Source organism: Zeugodacus cucurbitae, chromosome 5 (genome assembly GCF_028554725.1).
Source record: "Zeugodacus cucurbitae isolate PBARC_wt_2022May chromosome 5, idZeuCucr1.2, whole genome shotgun sequence".
NCBI classification, from domain to species: Eukaryota; Metazoa; Arthropoda; class Insecta; order Diptera; family Tephritidae; genus Zeugodacus; species Zeugodacus cucurbitae.
This window is the reverse complement of record NC_071670.1, coordinates 41,855,505-41,881,178: the sequence shown is the minus strand read 5'-3', so window position 1 is coordinate 41,881,178 and position 25,674 is coordinate 41,855,505. Positions and strand designations below refer to the sequence as shown.

General features: G+C 28.3%; 1 protein-coding gene across 14 annotated transcripts; it reads left to right on the top strand.

Annotated features, from left to right (window-relative positions):
* Positions 1-277: 277 nt before the first annotated feature.
* On the top strand, positions 278-25,674 carry LOC105216182 (troponin I). 14 transcript variants are annotated; one of them, XM_011190554.3, is made up of 11 exons: positions 278-430; positions 5,741-5,783; positions 6,260-6,511; positions 6,713-6,841; positions 6,917-7,040; positions 14,267-14,367; positions 19,573-19,616; positions 19,806-19,947; positions 20,931-20,973; positions 23,052-23,093; positions 25,228-25,674. In XM_011190554.3, coding segments are annotated over exons 2-10 (852 nt in total). In that variant the 5' UTR covers positions 278-430; positions 5,741-5,768; the 3' UTR covers positions 23,054-23,093; positions 25,228-25,674. The 14 variants fall into 14 exon arrangements, with proteins under 14 accessions (XP_011188856.1, XP_054086903.1, XP_011188848.1 ...); XM_054230929.1 differs by lacking the exons at positions 14,267-14,367; positions 20,931-20,973 and adding an exon at positions 7,755-7,855 and having other exon boundaries at positions 281-430; XM_054230930.1 differs by lacking the exons at positions 14,267-14,367; positions 25,228-25,674 and adding an exon at positions 7,755-7,855 and having other exon boundaries at positions 281-430; positions 23,052-23,255.

The following is a 25,674-nucleotide window of genomic DNA, read 5'->3' as shown; positions in this document are numbered from 1 at the left end:
AAGTTTACCGTTGCTCACAGCCCACGTATTATATTAGGCATTAGCTAGCCATGCATATAGGCACATATAATTGCATATGCGAGTGTGGAACGTGAGAGCGCGGCGAATTTCGCCGATTTCGCCTCAACATAAAATGCTATGCAGTTGGCTAATACAAGAATGTTTTTGTTTTTTTTCGTTTTTTTAGTTTTATTTTTATTTTTATTGTTGCTTTTGTTTTTGTTTTTGCTATTGTTTTTGCTTTGTGTTCGTTTCGACAACACTCGCATACGCTGTTGGCCAAGCCTACGCAAGAAAAATGATCTGGTGAGCGAATTCCGTTCGAAATATAGTCTGCCGTGGATCGTCGGACCGTTCAGTCTTTTTCCGTTCGAACAGTGTTCTCCGATCTGTGAGGTTGCTCGCACACCTATTTTTTAATTCCTTTAAGGTGAGTGCTAACGACTGCTGTCGCTGTATAGAAGATAAAAGAAGGAGTGTTGCAGGTGCTGGAACTTTAATATTTTTCCAAAAACGAATATATTTTTTTTGAGCTGTGTGGCAACGCAAATGGAAAAATATATATAATATTTACAATTATTAAACCAGAAAGAAAAGGAGCAAGTGTGTAATTATATAGAGGAAAATGCATAAACTGCAATGCAAATTAACATTTTAAGTGAAGTGAAAAAATTAAAAAAAAAAAAATTAAATTAAATTAATAAATTAAAAAGACTATATTAAATCAAAAATTCAGTGTATCTGTTATTTATATATAAATTCAACTATTTAAGTGTTCTACGATCGTATATCATAATAATTACATAACCCTCTTTCAATATAAAAATATAAGCGAATGCGTTTGGGTGAGCATACGAAATTGCGGTTCGGTTACGTTGAAGGATATACACACACACACTTACAAGGCAATACATACATACATATAAAAAGCACACACATACCTTGAAAGCTTCACACAAATATATTAACTTAGTCACATACATAAATATACTTAAAATATATACATACATTCAAACTGTATAGACACACATTTAACGCACTCAAGTAAGTCATTTACGAAAATAAAAATAAAAACGTAAAATCATAGATTTTTTTATAAAAAAAGTTAAATTAAAACAAAGCATTAGTAGCAACGAAAAATCGGTTCAAATGTGTGTGCACATATGTATGTATGTATATGCAACTATATCTGAAAATAGAACATTTCTCTACATGCCAGTATGGTGGCTTCCACCCAAAGCATACGAGCACAAGCGACGTAAGCCGATCGTGTGTGTGCCAACATAGTAAATTGTGTGAATTTGAGGAAATGCTAAGAATTTTTTTAAATTTTACCAACTCACACACTTACTTACATACATATGTACATGCTTATTTACTTCAATTGAAAGTATAATATTTAGCTGAATTTTCAACATTTTTTTTTTTTTTTGAAGTCTTGATCTTGGTGCAAATATCTGATATGTCAACTACAATGACAGCGTTGTAGTAATAAGAAGGACTACTCTCGGCTATAAAATAGTCAAGTGAGATTTACCCACCTCACGCTTCTTAATCTTGGAATTTTTCGAAAATTCTCCGAATGAAAAAAAAAATTTCAAAATTATATTATATTTAAAATTTATCAACCATACCAATTTTTTTGTAAAATTTATAGTACAAAAAATATGATTAATAATTTATTGGATTTTTTTTTTTATAATTTAAATAAATTGTTTTACAATTTTTTGGAAATTAAAATGGAAAAGGCAGCCTTTTAACAACATATGTGGTGTACACAATATTTTTTTATACGAGATTCCAAAATTATTTTAAGCTGTTGAGTACTACTCTAATTAGACCTCAGTTATTAGCATTATTTATTTATTGTATGTAATGCTTGTAACTAATTCTCTACTCTTTTGAATAGTAACTAAAGTACGATGAGAGGTTTTGAGAAATTGAGAAACACTTTACCAGTACTTCTTCCAACCTTTCTTCATCAATGTCCAATCCATAATAGAACTTTACAAAAATTGTTGCTATTCTCACTCACCGTCTCAAGTGCCAAGTAAATCGACTATTGGACATTATTTTGATTTGCAATGGCAGCAAAATATTGCATACAAGTTGCAAATGGTTAAACCACCTAGCATTTGACTTGATATCAGAAAGCCAAAAAGGCAAAAATTTTATATTTTTTGAAAGCCGGTTTGTATTATATGGAGAAAGAAGATCGTTAGTATATTTTTGAATTTTACGCTGAACTTCACTGATATGCTACATTTCACACATGACCTACATATATGTATAAATTTAGACCTTAATTCTGTCATTTAATTTTTTTATCACTAATTAAAACAAAATTTTAACAGAATAAAACTAAATTTTTTTACAAAATTATCTTACATCTAAAGGATGCTACATCAAAACAAGTAGCGGTGCAAATAACACCGTAGGCATATGTTGCATACTTTTCAGCGCGCAAGTATCTCGAACCACTGTTTGAGAACAACAATCATACTTGTAGCTGCTACGAAAATAATATTATAATATAATCACAAGATTTAATTTATTACGAATACTGCAATATTCAAATACGCAAATAATGTTTTTATTTTTAAATATATTTTACACATTTTATATTATATTGTTCTTTTCAAGAATTAATAGTATTTAAAATGTCTATATTTTTTGGCAAACCAATGGCCTTTATCTTACTTTTCTGATTAAATATGTACATATACATACATACATATCTACCTATTTGAAAAACAAAATTCTTTCAATTCATATGCTTACGTGCTAAAATTTTCATTTTCTCAGACAAATTAATTGAAGGTAAAAAAAATAATATTAGCAATCCACATATATATGCAGCTACTCGTAGGTGAGTAGGTGTTAGGTGACGTTAGCAAAACACCGGGCGAATTTCATACTTTCTTCAAGGAAATAAGCCAAATTTATTTTTGGCCTATAAATTCCTACAGCCACTGTGCTCACTTTTAAAGCAAATAATTTAAACAAAAGATTTCACAAACAACACGTACATATGTTATTTATTATTTTCATGGCTATATATATAACAATAAGGCGGCATACATATGTTTGTGTTGTTGAAATAATTTTTGTGTGCGGCACATATTCGTCAGTGTCAGTAATAAAAATAAAATTTTTGGGATATTTCAGCGACAAATAAATTGCGAAATTAAAATTGTATTTAACTGAAAGTTTTAGTTGCTATTATAATTAATGATAAATATATATATTTTTTTGAAATTAATTAAATATGCAAATTTTCAATTTTGGAAAGTTTTAAATTTTTTTAATAAAAAAAATTTAATTGAATGAAAATCCAATTTTTTTTGTTTAAAAATTAATATAAATGAATGAAAATTAATTTGATTTTTCAAAATTAAAATTTATTTAATGAAAAAAAAAAATTAAAAATTAAAATTGAAGTCACAAAGTAATATAATGAAGAACAAAAAGGGAAATCCATGAATACTATTTTAAAAATAAAAAAACTTTTATTAAATTACTTCCCTTTCAAATTTGAGTTCTATCACAACATCTGTTCAATATAAAGCAACAGGAAAGATCGTATTTTGTTTATAAAAAAACTGCAAAAAGCAACATGTAGCTATTTACGAATATGTATACACACACATACAGCAAAAGAAAAATACTATATGTATCAAAGCAGCAACAATACATATTTATATATATATTTACTAGCACAATATGCGATCGTTAGAAGGCCGCGTCACACAGATTTGCATTTTAGGAATTCTTTCCAAATGTATACTCATACATAAATATGCTTTAAACTCTCTTAATAAAGTAGAAAAAAACAAACAACAACAAAAATTAGCTTACTTCCAGTCCAACTATAAACATTCACGCGTCGTAATCACTTGAAATCGGATATGATTGCGCGCTGTATTTCTGCGCTCTGTGACCAATACAACTGCAACATGCCAACCACCCACACACTAGCTGCTGCCAACACACTAGTGTGTACTCACTCACTCACCCACCCGCTGGCTGTTAACAGATTAAAAGCAAATTAATGGCTGAATGAGTCAATTGCGCATATGCTTTGCGTATTTATCTACCTTTTTACTAAATACATACACATGCATATATTCATACTAATAAATACATATAGTATATATAGCGTATATATATGTATATGTGTCCAAAATAAATGTGTATTACACACACATACACATAGTAAAATACACTTTGTCTGATCGCTTTTATAAGTGAGTGCGCCACCATGGCGTATACGTTACCTCCAATCGGTTGCTCGTTAGCTAGCAATCCCACTCGTTGTTTTCGCTGTTTTGTGTGCCAAGCAGCGCCCATATACGGTTTGCTAAAAAACTTGTGCGCACCAAAGCACTGCTGCATGGTTGTTTTTGTTTTGTTTCGTTGAAATCAGAAATGATGCGTGGAAAATTGAAAATTTCCGTTCCAATACTCAAATGGTAGCGGGAGGGGTTTTTTAGGTGTGTATACATAAAAGATATAAACATCAAAATCAAAGAGACAGCTGCTTATGTCTTTCAGTATATATGCATTGAGTGGTAGAGGATATGGAAAATCTCTGTGCGTATATTATATGAATATGTATTTGTATAGAGTAAATTTTTTATAATGATTTAGAACTTTATTTTGTTGAAATATCGTAAATTTTGAAAATTTTTAATGCAAACTTAGAGTTATAGTTACAAATAGTCCCGCTATTTAAAAAATATGGTTTTTCACGATTTCTGTATAACAATTACAGGGTTTCATTTGACTTGATTGGTACAATAATTCTCTGGTTATGATTTTTACATTAGACTTTCCATTTCGATTTAGACAGAAATATTTATTTTTTATTTTAAATTTATTCAGAGTACAATTTTAAACATTTTTTAATTATAATTATATTTTATTGTAAAATATATATTTAAACAAAATTTAAATTTTTGGTATATTTTTTCAAAAATCATAAAATTTATTACATAGATATATCGATATTTGCTAAAGTTTTGTCAATATCTCAAGTATTTTTCTTAAAAAGTCTGACATTTTAATTTAAAATTAAATAAATTAATTCAATTTAATCAAAATATACTTATAATTAAGTTTTTCATCTTTACATATAGTTTTTGTGTTATATCTTGATTGGTAGTAGATTCGAGTTTTTACAAATTCTATACATATTTTTTCTCCTTTATCGCAGAAATAATGTAAACAAAGTAGATTATCAAATAATTCAGCACAAATAAATAATAATATTAGGTCTACAACTTTGTTTCCGCTGTTTTTTTGTAAATATAAGTTTTTTTTTGTATAAAAACGGTTACAAATGTCGATGAACCTCAGCCGCACTTTTCTTGGAATTAAAAAAGAAAAGCAAAATTTCGCGCAAATGTCGAGAATTCGGCTCAAAAAGTGATATTTTTAATTGAGAATCAGTTTGGGATGCAAACTGATCTCTACAAATTTTTTGTTGGGTTAATGTTGACACAAATGTCCAAGATCGATATAAAAAAAATCGATTTAATAGACCAGCAAAGTTGTAGACCTAATACTTTGCCAAGAACTCTCTCATTACGACATATCGATGTCGCGAGGGTCAGCCTTTGAACCTAACCATAGCACACTCTCGACATGAAAAATTAATTAAGTCTATCTGAAAAACTATTTATATTTATATACTTTGTAATATTGTATTAATTATCAATTTTTACTTATCTCATTTCAGTTACTAAATCCAAAAACACAAATCCAAAATGGCTGATGAAGAGGTGAGGTAAGTATCGCTCATGCAGCAACCCTTAATTACCGCATATGAAACAACAACTAATGTTTTATTTTCTTTATATTTACAGTAAATACGCTTGAAACAATGTGACACTGACGGCATTGACATATGGACACAACGAAGGTGAATATTTTAATTTCCAAATATGATGCTTCTAAACTAGCAATTTGCCATTTCTCTAAGCTTTAATATTGAACCTCTGCTTTTAGCTAAATTTCAAACACTTTGGCTTCTAAGTAAATGCTGATGTATTAAGAAAAATTGCAACGCTAATGCTGAGCTAACTATACAATAGCTGTATAGTATTTTGAAATTATTTGCGAAAAAAATAATATACTTTAATTGCCACGCCTAACAACGTTATTTACAAAATTTTATTGCATGCCGCCATTTTTATAACTAAAAATTACTGCATTTTACTAATAATTTTCTTTTCTCTTTTCCATCTCTATTTTTTAGAAGAAAGCAGCTGCTGCACCAGCACCCGCGCCTGCAGCGGCACCCGCAGCCGCCGCTCCAGCACCAGCAGCAGCAGCAGCGCCTGCACCGGCAGCTGCACCAGCCGCAGCAGCGGCACCAGCGGCCGCACCTGCCGCGGGAGCTGCTCCCGCTGCCGCACCAGCCAACGGTGCTGCGCCCGCAGCAGGCGCTGCTCCAGCTGCTGCTGCTGCACCCGCCAAGCCAGCAAAGCCAGTCGATCCCAAAGAGGAGGTACTCAACACACACAATTATATGTGGTGAAACCGTTAAATGTGTGTTTTGTTGCTGTTATCCAACTTCGTGCGGTATACAAGATCTTTGTTACACGCTGTGTAGTGCAATGTGGCTGCTGTGTCTCATTCGTTGTGTTCATGTGTTCATATGTGTCGCATTTAACAGTTATGTGATACATATGTTGGCTATTTTTTGTAGGCAAAGAAGGCTAAACAGGCCGAGATTGAGCGCAAGCGTGCTGAGGTGCGCAAGCGTATGGAGGAAGCCTCCAAGGCTAAGAAGGCCAAGAAAGGTTTCATGACACCAGAAAGGAAGAAGAAACTTAGGGTGAGTACGAAATTAAGAACGCATCCATATTCATAAAACTCATGCATGCATACTTTTCGCTCTGCCAATATACAGTTGTTGCTCCGTAAGAAAGCCGCTGAGGAGTTGAAGAAGGAACAGGAACGCAAAGCCGCTGAACGTAGACGCATCATTGAAGAGCGTTGCGGTAGCCCCAGAAATCTCAGTGACGCCAGCGAAGGTAACATTTCTGACTATATTTCTACATATTTACACATGTCTACATTTCGAAGAAATTTAATTTGAAAAGTAATGAAATTAGCAGAAAGTAGTCGTTTCAAAGCAAACTCAAAATTTTTTAGTGAAGTTTTAAAAAAAAAAATTAAAGTTTTTTCAAAAAGAAAATCTGGTATAATTAGCAAGTATTAGCAAAAACATTTACCCACATTTTTTATATAAATGAAAAATCAAAAATCAAAACACGCACACCCACACATATACATGCTCAGCAGCACTCATGCACACATTTTACTGGCCTGTCACGAAATTCGTTAAACGATATTTGAAAACAATAGCAAATTTTTTGTTTAATTGTTTTTGTTTAGAATTTAGAAGATTTTTTTATAAATTTTTTTTTACAAAATTTTTTTTATAAATTTTTTTTATGAAATTTTTTTTGTGTATAAAATCCGACCCTTATCGCTTAAGTTTTTAAAAGCCATTTGTACTTTATGTTCCAACATTTTTATTACATTCATTTTGATTTCCCATATTATATTATTTTTTATTTAAACCTTGTTTTTTTTTTTTGTGTTTTATTATACATACCATCTTTGTTTTGAGCACGAAAACAAAAAAGAAAAATTTGAAAAAAAAACAAACAAATAGAAAATATGAAATTGTGTTAATTTTTGTTGAAAAACAACGCATTTCATTAACTTCCACTTATCTGCAGAAACACTTAAAAATCTTATCAAGCAACACTATGACAGGATTTGTAAATTGGAGGACCAGAAATATGACCTTGAGTATGTTGTTAAACGCAAGGATGTTGAGGTACACACATATTAAAAACATACTTTTGATTACTGTTTTTCATTTTTGAAAACTGTAAATCAGCAAACACAAAGTTTTTTTTTATTATTATTTCAAGCACTTAACTGCGCTCAGGCAAACAAAAAAAAAATAATTAGTCAAAACTTAATTTTAATTTTAAACAAACAAACAAAAAAACGCATTTTCTTTGCCAGTTTCTTTTTTTAACTCAAACACTTAATGCGTGCATTCACAACAACAACAATTTAAAGCAGTTTAATTTATTTTTTTTTTTCTAAATACACACACACTCAAACGCACACTCCGCTGCGGTGCGCTGTGTGCGCTGAGCTTGTCGAAGTGGCAGCCATACAAAATTCACCCAAAAAAAGACAATTCAGCATTTTTGTTGTAGTTTAGTTATCTACTAGCTGCCCAGCGACAAATTCAGCAACACTGTGACGCCGTGTAGCGGAGGTCGCTGCAAATGCCGCAATTAATCTGTTTTGTATAAAGAAAGTACAACAACAAAACTAGAAACACTAAACCAAACGCTTTTGAAAACTTTAAACTTTTAATACAACACTTTCTCTATCTCTTTCTCTCTTTATAAATATATATATATATTTTTTTTACTTTGTTTTACACTTTAATACTTATAAAAATATATATTATATTATATTTTTTTTACTCTAAACTCAACTCACTCACCAAGTTTTTTTAATGCTCACGTTTTTTGCACACAATTTCTATAAAATTTACTTATACATATATACTATAAATATAGTAGTATTTTTTGTAAAATGTTTTAATACACTTTATAATGCGTATTGAAATTACTGCACTTGTCTAAATAGCTGAATACAACAACTTGCAACAACAACGAAAACAATTAGGGAAAAATACATAGAAATGATTTATTTTTTTTTAAACTGTAGAGTAAATATTATTAAATATTTTTTTTAATAAAAAATAATAATTTTTTTCAATCGCTAGAAACTTATAAATTTCTAGAATTAATAATTTACAATTTTTTCTTACTGGGTATAGACCTAGATTTACTCCGATTTAGACACTCTTTGTTTATGATTTGAAGTATAGACCAGTTAATTCTTGAATTTACCAGTTTTATAACCTTAATAGTATGTGTAATCAAAGTTAGACGTAAAATTTTAATTATAGGGAATGTCCTTATATTCTACCCGATCCAAGTTTCCAACTTCCTCGTACTACCTGCAGTGTATTATTAGATAATATGTATAAATTTCATTGCAGTGTGTGTATTAGGCTTTTTAGCAAGATTTTTTTCCGATGAAATTCACTTGAAATTTAATTTCAAATATTTTCGAATATAGATTTAAAAATAAATGTTTGAAAATTTTATTATTAAAATATTTTCAAATCAATCCTCGGAAGAATTTCTCAGTTTTTTTTCTATTACAATTTTCAATCCTAAATGTATGCTACATTTTCCGTAAATAAGTGTCGATTAAAGTTGAAATTTTCGAAATACAAACATATTTTCGTAAATCAATACAGCAAGCAAATAAGCTGGTATAATTAGAAGATCTGGAATTTTTTTAAAATATACAATAACATATTTTTTATAGCCGCCATACGTTTTTTTTATTTTCATTTATTCACTTATCTCTCAATTTACAACATTTTCGTAACTGCAGAAATTCAAAAAATTTTGTAGTGTATGCATAAAAATGCATAAAAAAAAATTTTAGAAAAAACACCACCCCATTTTTAGTTTCCTTAGACTCCCGAAATCACAACAAAACAATCACAAGTTTTTATTATTATTTTTTATATATTATATCTTTTTTCCAATAAATTATTTTTTTAAACTACATAACTGCACCAATTATCGACACATAAAATATATATTTTAAGGAGTTTTTTTGTGAAATCAGCAAATATAAATTTTAAGCGTACAAGTAGAAGAAACAGAAAAAAATCTGTCCCTCTCCATTTCTTCCATTCGCTCCACATCCATGGCACACCCCCCCAGTCACTTATATATATACACACACACACACACATAGACACGCATACACACAACTCAATCCCAGCACAACACACACAAACGGCACAAACGAAAACGTTCCGTATTAACCGTTTTTCTCACTTTTTAATTGCACTTTCTGCCCGCAGAAACACTTAAAAAAGTTGTACAGGATTATTATGCTAAAATACTGAAATTGGAGGATCAGAAATATGACGTTGAATATCAGGTTGCCCGCAAGGAATTGGAGGCAAGAAATGAATATTGTTTTTTTTTTCCATTGCCCATATATTTTTTTTCACTTACTTTTTTGCAAAACTTTTTCCTAACTGATTGAAGAAGTTTCTATATGATTTTTGCGCTTTTTTAGAAAATTTTGTATTCTAAAAATCTAAATGAGACTTGTATTTTTGATTGTAGTTAGTTTGAATTTTGTTATTGGTAACACTGCAAAGTACTACCACTATTATATTATAAAAACAAAAACACACTCACATATATAGTTGTATCTAAAAAAGAAAAACAAAAAAAGTAGACAATGACGAAGCGTTTATTTTTTGGACCAGGCTTTTTAGTTGACGTTGTGCGCTCTTATGTATTTTGAGTATTAATCTTTTGTGTTTCTTTCGTAGTTTTGTTTTTTTTTTGTTCTCTTTTTTTTTTTTGATAAAAACGTAAAAAGTACTAGCAGTATAGCTGAAAGTAAAGAACCGAAACGAAAAACAACCACTGCAAAGGTTCTCGTTGTTGGTGCTCACCCTGTATTACTTGTTGTATGCAATACGTAGTATTTGATTTTATAACAATTGACCAAATTATGTAAATAAAAAAGTGCTAAATAATATTATATTTTTTTTTAATTAAACACAAGTAGTTTTGAAATTTTTTTCTTAGCAGTAACTTTAAATGCTAAATTTGTAACTAAAATTTTGCAACTACACACGCTAGCACTTTGGTATTTTGTAGTTTAAAACCAATTTTATGAGTTAAAAAATATTTTTTTTCTGTAGAAAAATATTTCCAATTTAAATAATTGAAATTTTTTATAAAATTTAGTTCGAACTTTTTGCACTAAATGCGTGCAGTAGACTCCTGCATAACTTTTGTTGCAAAAATATTTACAATTTCTCCCGTCTAAAATCGGCTTTTTGTATTATTTATTTTTTCTATTTTTTATTTGTTGTTTCTCCTTTTATTGCTCAGCTAATGCTTCATGCGGTGGCATAGCAATATTTAATTAGTTTATTAACCTCAAAATGCAACACCCCACCCCACTTAACAGTGTAATGAAATTAATTTGAAGAGCAGCAACAACAACAATACGGTCAATATTATTTTTTTAACAACTTTTTTTTGTTTATTTTCGTTTTGTTCCTGGTACCTGGTTTGATTTTTGCCAAGCAATCTAATTTGTCTATAATTGCTAAATACAACAACAACCACAAACAACACAATTAAACACATTTTTTATACGCACTACAATTTAATATTTTGTGGAAGCTGAGAATTTTGTTTTTTGCCGAAGCTTTTACTAAATAAACTTGTACGTGTATGAAATAATCCTACTTCATATCATTTCCATGCCTCTCTTGTCATATCTGTAGTTTCCGTCCTTCATATGATTTTTTTTTTATGAAAATACTACATATATTTTTCCCGTTACGTTCAAAATTTGGTATTTCGCATCGATGGTATTCTCTTAGAAATAATTTATAAAAAAAGCGAAATAAAAGCTTTTCACGTCATAGAAAGTGTTTACTAACAGGCGTAGTTTTAAGCGTTGTAGTTCAGTTGAAATTTATTTTTTTAATAATTATTTTCTTAAATTGTTACTTATACAATTCTCCAATAATGTAACACATACATTTTTTCTTAACACCAAATCATCAAGTTGTATAATTTAAGGTTTAGATTTATTTTACTCGAAAGCTTAGTGAAAGCTCTGACAACGTGTTGCTTTTACCACTATAAACATTTGATTTCACACATAATTGACAGAGTCACATTTAAGTAATAGAATTTAGAAATTATCAACCAGATTTTACACAAAGTTACTTAGTTATTTAAACCTGAAAACATTTATTTTATTTCCGAAAGCTTTTCTGTGACACTACAATACAGTTTAAGCACAAAAATATAAAAGTTTTCTGAAAGTAGTAAATTGAATGAATATAATTTCTCGTTGTTATTATTTTTAGTTCCAAGTGGTATAAAATATGAAAGCTTCGAAGAATGCTGAAAAAGCTTTTCAATAAATATTTTTTTACAAGAGGTTTTCCTTACATTTTTTGTCCGCTCATATTTAAAAAAATTATAATAATCATAGTTATAAACAAATCCATGAGTTGATCAAAGCTTATCAGCACTTCAAAGTGGGAACATTGAAATTTCCACAAAAAGACACTGCAGGAATTCGGTTTAATAGCTAGTGAAAGCTTATACTTTTTTCTTTCTTTTCATAATATTTATATTTCTAACGGCTATCGTGTGTATGGAGTAGAACTGCGCATAATTTTATTATACTGTAAAGATATCACGGTGTGCTTTTAAGATAGATTATTGAACAAATATCCCTTAATTTCGAAAGCTTTACAAAGCTTTATTTGTAATGTCCGTATAGTTAAAATTTGTTATTTAACTGAGCTTCGAAAATATAATAGAATTAAGCTGAAAGAAATTACTAAGGGGCTTACCAGCTTCCAAAAAGCTTCCTTGTATTCTGTTTCTATTGAGAGCAGTTATGAACACATAAAGACACCTTTTTAACATCCCGGTTGTCTTCCCTTGGGTGTTCAGTAGTTATACGGAGATAAAGGTTGTAGGTAGAGCTTTCGAGCTTTTTAGTGCTTTTTAGTCAGTGTTGATACACGATGAGAAACTTGTATTTCTATTTTGAAAATTCACATTTGAAATATAATTTTTTACTATAATTAAAAAAACTATATTAAAAATACACTTCTTATATAAAATACTCCCCAATACAATATATCTCCCCATTTAATTCAATCAACAATAAATTGCCAGTAAATATCACAAACACTTTTTAGTTTTCCAAGAGTAGTAGTAGAAACAGTAGTAGACACATGAAAAAAACGGTTAATTTCACATTCTTACATGCATAAAAATATTACAAATACAAAAACAAATACAATCAATTTTTTTTTTTTTAATCTAATAAATATTACAAACATAACAATAACAATTGCATTACAAATTTATCTCTATATCTGTATATGTATGGCATTACATTGTTTTATGATAAATGTCACGTGATTCAGCCGAACTACAAACAATTTGCAAACAATATTGGAAACGTCTTTTCAATTTGGAGGGGGACAAATTTGATTTAGAGCATATAGAAAAAGTCAAAGCACAAGAGGTAAATAATAAAGGCTGCTATTTGACAAATAAGAAAATAAACCATAAAAAATGCAACAACAATTATTTTGAAATTAAAAAAAAAACCAAAACAACAACAACAAATATTTTAAAACCTACTTACGCTGAATGTATTTTTTTCTTCAAATTGTCATGCGCAAGCAAGAAGAAAATACAGCAAATATAATTGAAAATTGAAAAAAGAAGAAGAACGTGCAACAGTTACTTAAAAATTTTAAATTATTAAATATTGTGAATTACAATTAAGTGATAACTAACTATTTTGTGTAACTCAAAATTTAGATAAATTTTTTTTTAATTTTATTTTTCCATTGAGATTGACTGAAATTAAAGTTAAATATTTTTTTAAATTAATACGTTTTGGTACGTGAAATTTGTCACTGAGTAATTTTTGTACAGTTAAAGAATCGATCTCTAATTTATAATGATTTTTCTGGAATTTTTGATTTTTGTAAAATTATAACATTTAAAACTGAGTTAAACATAAATTATAAGTGTAATTAAATGCATTTAATAGCATTTTATAATAATTTTGCGAGAAATTCATTTTTGTACTTGCCAACCTTGCCACCAAACCAAAAGAAAATATTAAATTAAAAACATTGGTGCAACTGAACCCGGCGTGTCCTCCTCTTTTTAAAATATTATAAAAAAAAACAACAACAATTATTTTATATATATGTTTATCAATTTACAATGTTGAAAAAGTAAAAACGCAAAACTCACACTTGAACACATAACATCATGAAGATTTTTTGACATTTGCTAATTAAAACAAACGGTAAATGGTATTGATCGAGAAAGAGACAGTTAGTTTAGCTAGTAGTTAGCACAGTTTTATCACTCATTCTCTCCTTCTCTTTCTCACACTCTCTCTCTCTCTCGTTCAGTTTAACGCTCACACACACACACATAGCATTATATCTTTCTCTCTCTCTTTAACTGCTATGTGTGTGCACTTGTATGTTATACAATTTAAAAAATATATATCTATATATGTATATCAAAACACATATTTACAGGCGAATTACAAGAGATTTGTGAAGAGTATTACGAGCGTATGTATATATGCGAAGGCCAGAAATGGGATCTGGAATACGAAGTCAGGAAAAAAGACTGGGAGGTACTGCAAAATTAGTCAAAACGTGTTCAAATAATCAAAAAAAAAAAAACGTTAAAATCAATTTTTTTGTTGTTTGTGCTCTCTACATAATGTGAGAGTTAATTAAAAAACCAAAAAACAAAACACAAAACACATCAACACAACAACAAACAGTTACATTCCTTGTGGTTAATTGCATTGGAAATTCATGATTCTTGTTAAAAAGTTTCTTTATTTTTAGTGTTTTTGAAAAAAAAGTGTAAAGTTTGTGACAACAACAACATTTAAAATACATAAAAATCACACACATACACGCAGCTAAAGCATAAGAAATCGCATTATTGCTGATGCTCGTAAAGAGTATAATCCCAAGAAATCAATTTACATGAATTCATTACAACAAATTATACAAAAAAGAAAGTTTTTCCCCAATCACATAGTCAAGCATTAGCCATACACGCTACAAGCTATAGTCAAGCAACCCTTAGACTGCATACATAGTGCAGCAAAGCAGCACTTGAGACAAAAAAATACATAGCAGTGCATTTTCTCACACATACACTTCATTGTTCTTATGTTGTTGTCTTTTATTTTTGATACTTTTCTCCTATCATGCATCACTGTGCCACTATGTGGCAAGCCTTATTTAGTTTGTTGAACTATTAAAGGCCGCACTGTGATAATTCTCGCATATTTAGACTCCCTAGAAGATTAAATTCATTTTGTAAATAAATTCAACACAATTAGTAGCTTTTAGGCACATCAACCTTCGTAGTACACACGATCTCACTAGCTTTCGGCACTCGTACGCATTTCGAAACACCCATAAACCACTACAATGTTGTCATAAACCACCGTTAGATTTGAAAATTTGCACATACTTTACTCTTTTTAGTAGAAAAAATATTGCTATATCTTGAATTGTATTATTTTAATTTGCAACTCCACAATGATCATTGCACACACGTACAAACATTTTTTTTTCACTTAAAAACAATTATTTGAATATTACTGTTAATGAAAAACAAAAAAACGCAAGCAAGTGAAATTAATTATGTTTTGTGTTTTTTATTTGTTCTACCCAACACTTATCTAAAACCCGAAAAACAAACAGAAACAAACCAAAAAAAAAAAACTATAAATTTTGTTTAAAATATGCTAAAATTGTATGTAGTTACTAAAAACCAGCTAGTAATTAGAGCTAGCACATGTTTCTAACTGTTTGAAGCATACTTCTTGGCGCCTGTGTACGTTCCAACCTCAAAACACACACCCACACACACAAGCACCGTTAGCTCCCGCTCCGCACACGCTGTACTCGAAACTGTACATTTCCGATAACCGAAAAAATTATTACGTTCCACACTTTGTACCTTACAAGTACCGTAGTAGCGCACATACACCATTAATGCGGCTTAAACCCGTTACACAGTACACTGAAACCAAAAAAAAAAAAAAATGTATAGCGTTCTGTCTCTGCTATCTCTGTAGCACGCTCGCTCGCCCTCCTTACTATAATATTTTATGTTCCACTGCACCAGCACCAGCACCACCACCACCCACAACCCCGCTATTGAAGCCAATCCAAAAAACGTAAAAAAAATCTAAAATCTAAATCTAAAAATGCGCTAAAGCAACAAAAACAGTAACAACAGCATCTGTAAATAGTATTCAAATGCAAGCGCGTACAAATTCAAATAAAATCCACATAGGATCCACAACAATGCACCCGAAAAAAAATGAATAAATAACAAAATTATGCCATCGATGAATTCGTGCGAAATGCGAAACATGTTGCCTCGTTTGTGACATGCTGAAATTCGAACGTTACGCCAAATCTCTCAAAAAGTATATTGAATGAAAGTGTTCTGAACGTACATACATACAACAACAAATTGTAAAAACAAAAAAAGTCGATTTTGTAGTTTTATAGAAAAATTTACGAAGGTTTAAAGTCAAAACAAAATGAAATTCGAAAACAATTATCTAATTTGTAATTTTCCACTAAAAATTCGTGTATGATCAAGCATCAGTATGGCACATAAGATTTGTAAACATATCAGTCAGTGACACTCTAACCATAATGTGGTATAATAAAAACAAAAAAATTTTTGAAAAAGTGACAGTTATCAAAAATTAGTGTTGTATTTTGTGAATTTAGCAAATTGCCGCCATTAATCAGTCATAACTTTTTTTAATCATTGTGGACTCCGTTACTTTTAAAATCAACACACACCAAATACGCCAAAAAAATAATACGTTTTAACAATGCTGCAACCAATTCGAGTACAAAAAAAAATCTTTTTGAATAAATATTCGTTTCATATACACACAAATTGCATAGCTTAATGTACAACTAAATTATTAACTAAATTATCTCTAAATACATACAAATATAAATGTGTTACCCATTTCTATCGCTAACCAAACTCGAAAATTTAAATTCCTTAAATCTATTCACTCATTTTTTAAGCGCTCCAATGAGTCACTCTTAATAGTCTTTATACTCTTACTTTGTATATCTCTTTTATATTACTCTCTCTCTCTCTCTTTCGTCTTACTCTTACACTCTTTGAAGGGATTTTAACTCAGTTTTTGTAAAATTTTTATAAATTTTTGTAAGCATTGCATGCTTCTAAAAAATTAGTATGTGTTATTCTTCAAAATTTCTTGTTTATTTACTCTTCAATTTCAATTTTCTTTACTCTTAAAATGTTCAAATGACTCTTTTAAAAATTTGAAGTTTGAGTTAAAAGTACTCTGAAGTAAGGCTAAACACATAATAGCCCCCAAAACTACAATACGACTTCAGATATTTTTGATTTCTCTTTTTTACACGATTTTCTCTGCGATAGTTTGCTCTTCATACCACTATGTGTCGAGCCGAATATAAATTTGCGCCATTTATTGGTTATTTTATTAAATTTTAACTTCTACTGCTGGATAGTTGGAATAAATAAATATATATTTAGATTTTCTATGTCAAAAACACTTAATAATTTTCTCAAAAATCTAAAGTACGTTATTTTAGAATTTTTTCAACAATACATAACGTAACTGTTTTCTAACAGCTCTTTTTGCATAGTTCTCAACTAAACTCTAAGTTTATAAACTCTTTGCCACATTATTGTCACAATTTCTTACAAAAAATATTCTCTTAGTACTCGTTAAGTACTAGTTCTCTCTCTACTCTCTCTCACTTCTCTAAACCAGCGCTAACTCTTTGTTTCTACAATCTATTTAATTGTCTATGCAATTTGAAAGTTCAATTTTTATCATTTTGCTGCATTTTTTTTATCTACCATACACCCTGCTTTAATTGTATACATACAATAACAATTAATTGAGAAGTATAATACATTTCTCTAACAACTTTTTACTCCTTTAATATCGCATATTTTTGTACTCTGCTCCATTTACATTTGAAATTATTTACAACAAATAAAAAACACAAACATTTTTAATGCAATTGTTTATTTTTTATATTTTTATACTTTCAAAACACTCATGCAATTACATACATATTTATTTTTGTGTAATGAAATATTTTTGTAATATTATTTGTCGCCCGAAAATATATGTAAACATATATAATCTATATCTACGGTAAAAGGAGAAATATGTGAAACACAAATTGTGTGCCATACTGTGCAGTACCTCAGTTAGATTACTTGTAATTCGATTCGAAAAGTGATCAAGTACAAAATGAAAGGTTTTTTTTTATAGAGATTATGGAAATGTATTTTTTTTTTTTTGTTTTGAAAAGTTATGAAAAGTAATGTTAAAGTGGTTTGGAGTAAGGAGATTAGCTGGTGAGAGAAACCTTTAAAAAATAAATAGCTAAATGTAGAGTTGAAAGAGAATTAGATTTCAACAATTTTATAAGAAATTAATTTAAACAATTTAAAAAAAATTTACAGTTAAAAAATATTCACTACGAAAATATTTGAAAAATCACGGTCTAAATACTTTTCGTACTATATAAATTTTGAAATATACTCTACTACTCTTATTAGTATTGGTAGCAGAAATTTCAGTGATTGCAACTCACTTCAAGTCATATATTGTAATATGACAATATGAACATTACGTTAGCCACCACTGTGCTCGCTCTCACTTGCATTGCATGCTCACTTGCTACGACAACTAACTTCAAGTGAGAGCGTGTAGAGTGTTCTAACGATAAATATACAGTACTGTAATTAAAGCACATAATTTATATTAAATTTAAATAAAAAAACAACATTTTTTAAAAATAAAATATTAATTATTTTATAAAATTTAAATAAAAATTAAAATATTTCAAAAAATAATTTTGAAAAATTTTATTGACAAAAATAATTTTGAAAAAATTTATTGGAAAAAAAATCCAATTTTACTCTCTAACTCCAAACCACATATTATATAAATTCAACATCAGCGGTAAACAACTTAATTGAAGTTGTAGAAAATCGAAAACCGAAAATCGAAAAAATCGACATTTGGATGTTATGTTGTTCAGATGCTTTCTAAAAACAAACTCGAAACTATTAATATAATTCTTAATTTCGAAACTATACATTTGTAAAGTAACACTTTACTACTTCTGATCCTAGCAACGAATCAGCTATAACGATTCTGAACTAAAAAAAAAACAGCTCATACTTTTCTATCACAAAAGCATAATCATAGAAAAAATATTAAAAAAGAAAATAATTAAACTCAAGCGTGCTAACCAAAATTAAACGGCAAAAAACTTGGAAGTAATAACAACAATAAAAATTTTTAATTTTACCAACCGCTGTCTGTCTATCTCTATCTATCTATCTATCTCTATCTCCGCCTACTTCTCTATTGAAATTTACTAAAACCAAAAGCTGTATGGAGCCACCTTCGTATAGCCGGAAATGCTGTCGTATAACTTGCAGGCTTGTGCTACGTTGTAAAAAAAAAGCGCCTTCTAAGTATTAAGAAATAAATAAAAAATTAACACACTCGCTAAAAATGTATGTATGTACCTATGTATATTTGTTATGTAACTAATGCTGTATTGTTCTCTTCTATGAAAGAAATGACTAACCCAATTTGACTTATTAAGTTTAGCTAGCACAGTGCTTTGATGTATTTTGAAAGCTGTTGAATTGTGATATTAATGTCTTATTTTTTCGCTTCTTTCCCATCTTCAAATATTCATTGACTGCTGTTCGCTGTATTGGTTGATGTTATGGCAACTATTATGTACTATAGATCAACGATCTCAATGCCCAAGTCAACGATCTGCGTGGCAAGTTGTAAGTATAATTAATATTATTATTCATTTTAATTATTTTATTATTATTCCAAAACAATATATGACATTTATTATGCCAGTCATAAGAACTCTACAGCAACTGTATCAACAAATATAGACCGTTGCTTATATTATATAAATTTCTTCTTTCTATTCATAATTTTTAATTTTTACTCTCTTCAATTTTTAGCGTGAAACCAGCCTTGAAGAAGGTCTCCAAATATGAAAACAAATTCGCCAAGCTCCAAAAGAAGGCCGCCGAATTCAACTTCCGTAATCAACTTAAGGTTGTTAAGAAGAAGGAATTCACATTGGAGGAAGAAGAGAAGGAGGTGAGTTGGAAATTTATAATTAATACTTAATTCTTCGTATTATAAGTGTAGATAGATAATTATATTTTTAAAAATACATATAAAAATCTATAATTATAGTTGAAGTTTAGGTGCAAAATTTCTCGTTTATATTCTATGGAAATATTTCTTTCTACATATATGGATTTGCTCTTTAGAACCCATATCTAGAGAATTTTCCAGAAACTGATATATGCAGCTAAAAAATAATCGATTACCTAAAAAATTTTATTTTTTTCTTTTTGTCATATATGTATGTATATCAGGACCATTTAAATACTTCGTAATAGTTTCTTACAAAATTAAGCTTAAAGCTTTCGTAAAAGTTTTAATATGTAAGAGCTTTCGAAATTTTTTGGAAATATATTCATGACATATATGTATATCAGGACCATTTAAATACTTCGTAATAGTTTCTAACAAAATTAAGCTTTAAGCTTTCGTAAAAGTTTTAATATGTAAGAGCTTTCAAAATTTTTGGAAAATATACTTATGAAATATATGTATATCAGGACCATTTAAATACTTCGGAATTGTTTCTATCAAAATTAAGCTTTAAGCTTTCGTAAAAGTTTTAATATGTAAGAGCTTTCGAAATTTTTGGGAAATATATTCATGAAAGCTTTCGAAAATTTTGTGAAAGTGTGAAATTAGAATATTGCTGGAGTCATACTTGCTGTAGTTGACACTTTAGTCGTGTCTTGATATAATCAAACTTTACTTTCAATTCTTACTTACTTATTATTCGTCAAAGATAGGTAGGCAGCACATTAAATATTTTTAAAATATATTTAATTAAATAATTTTACGAATAATATTATTTTATTTTTATTTTTTTTTTAATATTATGATTATATTACACTATATACTATATAATGTACATAAAACACTATTGGTTTTTATAAAAACAAAAATCTAATGCTTTCTTTTCCAACGCTAACCAACTACTGCTACGATCTATATAGAAAAAGATAAAAGATGCTCTATTAAAGACAACAGTCAAGAAGTGTAAGAGATTTGTGTATAAATTAGCAAAATTCAGAAATATAATTGTTTAATGTCAATTTGTAGTGTGCCATTGGAAGAGATACATATATGTTCACAAGCATACATACATACATATGTACACAGTAATTGTGTTGCAAAATTTCTTTGTTTTTTTTCTTTTTGGTTTGAAAATTGCACACTCATGCAACATCTGAGCACCAAAAAATTTAATGAAAACTGAAATTATTATTGTATTTGATTGCTGAGCATTTATTGTATGTCCATAAATGTATTTGGCATGTGACACTTATGTAATATGTAGTAGTAATGGCGTTCAGAAGCAGGCTAAATAAGCTAAATAATGTTATATAGCTAGCGCACAGTGGTTTCATTGAAGTATTTAGTTAGACAAAAAAAATTTTTTAATTGAATTTAATGTTTTTATTTTTTTTTTATACAAAATGAATGTGATTTTTTAAATCTAGTTCCAATTTAACCTAAAATATTTTTATACAGTATTTTGAGAAGAGTTGATGAAAAAGTAGCAATTTACATGCATATTTGAACGTAGATTTTGTAATTTCTTATTTTTTCCTTCAATAATTCTTTATTTATTGAATCTGCTTTATTTAAAGCCTAAAAAGTATTCAAATCTTAAATCTATTTACAACTAAGTAAGCTCAAGAATGTGGTTGAGCTTTTTTGGTAGAACGTTGCTCTTTAGTAGGCAGGTAGATCACTTCTTTTTAGACATGTTTGATTGCAGAAATGTACCAAAGCATTAGCCAATGGATTTGGATGTTCACTTCACTTCTGCTGTCCTTTATCTCCTTCTTTACCATAGGATGTACCATGGTGAACCCGTGATTGTTCTAAGCATTTTAGAAGGGAATCTCTGAATTATATCGATGTTGGTTGCACAGGTCGTACCCCACAGTTGAATACCTTACATCCAAATCGATTTTATGATTGCATTGTATAACAGGACTTTGTTGTCTAGGCTAAGTTTAAAATTTTTTTTTAGAAGCCAATTTAAATTTGCTGCTCTTAACTTCATGCAAGTTACTTTACTCGTTATATGTTTCCGCCACGTAAGCCTTCGATCCAGATGAATCCCAAGATCAGTTACTTCATTCGCTTGGGGTACTAGTACATGGTTTATTTTAACTGTCCGATATGTCTCTGGTCTTAGAGAAAATGTAACATGTTTTTATTTTTGCTTATTAATATTTCGTAATTGAAAGTAAATTTTATTTCAGTTTCATAGATATTCCGTGAAATTTTCGTATAAAAAATAGTATATGACCGCAGATAGTTGTTGGTTATTTACTTATGTGAATTTTTGATTAATTGAGGATTTTTTTTAAGCTTAGACTTCGTATTGCTGCAGACTACTTCCGTGAAAAGAATATTCGAAATATTTTAAAGACATTTTCTCTATTTTAAAGGAAATTTCTATACAAGCATGTGTTCTCTACATTATCTATTTAGAGAATTTATTATTTGATAGTAAAACACTTGAAGTCTGAACTCTATACTTTTGAACATAAATACTGCTAATATATAAACTGTATAAGAAATAAGAATATTTGAAAAAAGTATGAAAAAAAGTAATTAGTGAAGTAATTAATGTAGACTTATGATTTTTTACAATGTCATTTGAAACCACTGTACTCAAATTAGAACCGGCTTTTGACGTTAAAAATAAATTTAAAAATATTTAAAAGCAAAAAAATATATTTTTGAGATATTCATATTTTTATGCTAAATTTTTACCGTTTTATCTTCAAAAATTTTACACTTGTTTTGTACTGCAATCGCCCACTGTCACCTTTCACCTTTGTATTGCCACCCTTTGCAACTGCTCCAACTTTAAACTCCACCAGGCAAATGCTAAAATGTAGTGGCACTGTATTCGTTAGTGATTTATGTATAGCAAATAATTTGTATTTATTTTTATTTTTAATTTTTTTTTTTTTTATTGCAAATATGCATATGTCTATGTTCGTTTAGTCTTTAATGTGTCACTTGTGACTGTAATGTACTGCTATTTACAATATATATAATAATATAAACATTTTCTCAATTCTTATCTGCAGAAAAAACCCGACTGGTCCAAGGGCAAACCCGGTGATGCTAAGGTAAAGGAGGAAGTTGAAGCCGAAGCCTAAGCTCGTTCCCGACCTGTGTGTGACTCCCGCCCTAATTATAAATTTTATTTAAAGTTTTTTATTCATTCAAACAACATCAGAGAATTATGAATATACTTCATTATTTACAAATATATATTTTTTAAAAAGTAATTTTAATTGTTACACATACCCCAAAAACAAACAAAAACATAAGAGCAGAAGCACTACAAAGCTACACTTTAAATCGCCTTCTCTAAATTCTCAAAACAGCAAATGCAAAAACAAAAAATGAAAGAAAAGCAATTGTATAGAAATACTTAATTAAAAGCAATGCAATTTGCAAACAGCTACTCAAAATGCAGTACTAGAAAATTATTGTGTTAGTTAATAACAACAAAGAAAAACATTAAAAAAAAAAATTAAACAAAAAAATTATCAAAAATTTACGCAAGCAAACTTTTTTAATTGTATATCTAATATATAAACAAAACAAAAAATTAAAAAAGAAAAAACACCAAAAAAAAATTTAAAAACACCAACAAGATTTTTTGTTGTAACTTTTTTGATTTTTCAAGTGATTTTCATGCATTTGCGGTTGTCAATTTATATTTTTAATTTTTTTTTATATTTTTTTATTTAATTAATTTGCGATTTTCCACGAAAATTATTAATTTTTCTATACTTTTTTGATTTGATATTTTTAAATTATTATTTTTAAACTAATTTGCGATTTTCCACGAAAATTATTAAATTTTTTATATTTTTTATGATTATTATTTTTTTAATATTTTTATTTTTTATTTCTTAAATTTTTCTATTTTTGTTTAAATTCAGATTTTTTAAATTGATAATATTTTTTAATATTAATTTCAGATTCTTATGAGTTTTATTAGTAGTATTTTTTATTCAATATTTATTTATTTTATTATATTATTCTATTATTTTTATTATTATTATTTATGATTTTATTTTATTATAATTTTTTAATTGTTTTGTAATTTGTTTTTAATTATATTAATCCTTAATTTTTTTTTATTTTTTTTTTTGATATTTTTTTATGAATTTTTTATTTTTTTTTTTTTTTTAATTCAGATTTTTTAAATTGATAATATTTTTTATATTAATTTCAGCTTCTTATGAGTTTTATTAGTAGTATTTAATATTCAATATTTTTTTATTTTTAATTATTTTACATTAAATCAGTTAAAATTATCTTATTTTTATAATAATACTATATTATTTATGCGTTTAATTTATTATTATTTTTTAATTGTTTTGTTAATTATTTTTAATTATAATAATCCATCAATTTTTTTATTTTTTTATATTAATTTTTTTAATTTTTTTTAATATTTTTATTTTTATTTCTTAAATTTTTCTATTTTTGATTATTTATTTTAATTCAAATTTTTTTTAATTGATAATATTTTTTAATATTAAATTTTTTATATTCAATATTTATTTATTTTTAATTATTTTACATTAAATCAATTAAAATTAGATTATTTTTATTATTATTTATGATTTTATTTTATTATAATTTTTTAATTGATTTGTAATTTATTTTTAATTATATTAATCCTTAAATTTAATTTTTTTTTTATTTTTTTTATTAATTTTTTAACTTTTTTTTTTATTATTTTTTCATACCTATTTTTTATTTATTTTATACATTTTCATTTTTTATTTCATTTCAATTTTCTCCAAAGTTTTTATTATATTTAATTAAATTTTTGTATATTCTTTCCTAAAACGCGGTTCCAAATTTTTCCAAACTGCCACCCAGACACAACCAATTTGCTTACAATTGTAAATATTCTTAGTCATGCGTTATTTTTGGCTGTTTTCACTCGGCGATTTCCTCGTTGATTTTTTATACACATTTTTGGTTTGAACTGTGTCCACAGCGTACTTACTACATAATCAATTACTCAACTACCCGCACGTGTTGTATGGAATGATATGCATACATACATCTGTACATATGAGTCATGAGCACCCCAACCAAAGAGCCAACCGAACTCCACCAAATTTTATGCGTCCCCACGAAGGTGTCATCATACGCCAACCTGAGTGCCCTAAAGATTTTCTACAAACACACACTCACACACATATAAAATATAATTCTAAACGCTTCTTCTAGGAACACGCTCCAGAAACACCAGCATAAAATCAGCTAATTTGACGTCCATTATGTACGAGTACTTTTGCAACATCGGCACGGGTGTTGTTTTTAGCCGAGCAGCAACGAAGTTAGAACAATACCAACAACAACAAATATTTTTAAATATAAAGTTATATGTTTATTAAGTGGAAAAAGCAAAAAAAAAAACAAACCAAAAAAATGAAAATAAAAATCCGATTTGTATTATAATTATTTATAACAATAATAATAACAAGAACAACGCCGAACAAAAAATTGGCACTGGCAACAGCAACAACAACAATGGGAATGAGACACGAATGCAGTAGAAGGCTTAAAAACAAGCGAATTCCTTTGGATATAGACGCGAAAGCGCAAGTGTAGACATAAATTACATACAACAACCAAAAAACGATACAAATGAATTTAGTTAAAAAAAATATAAAA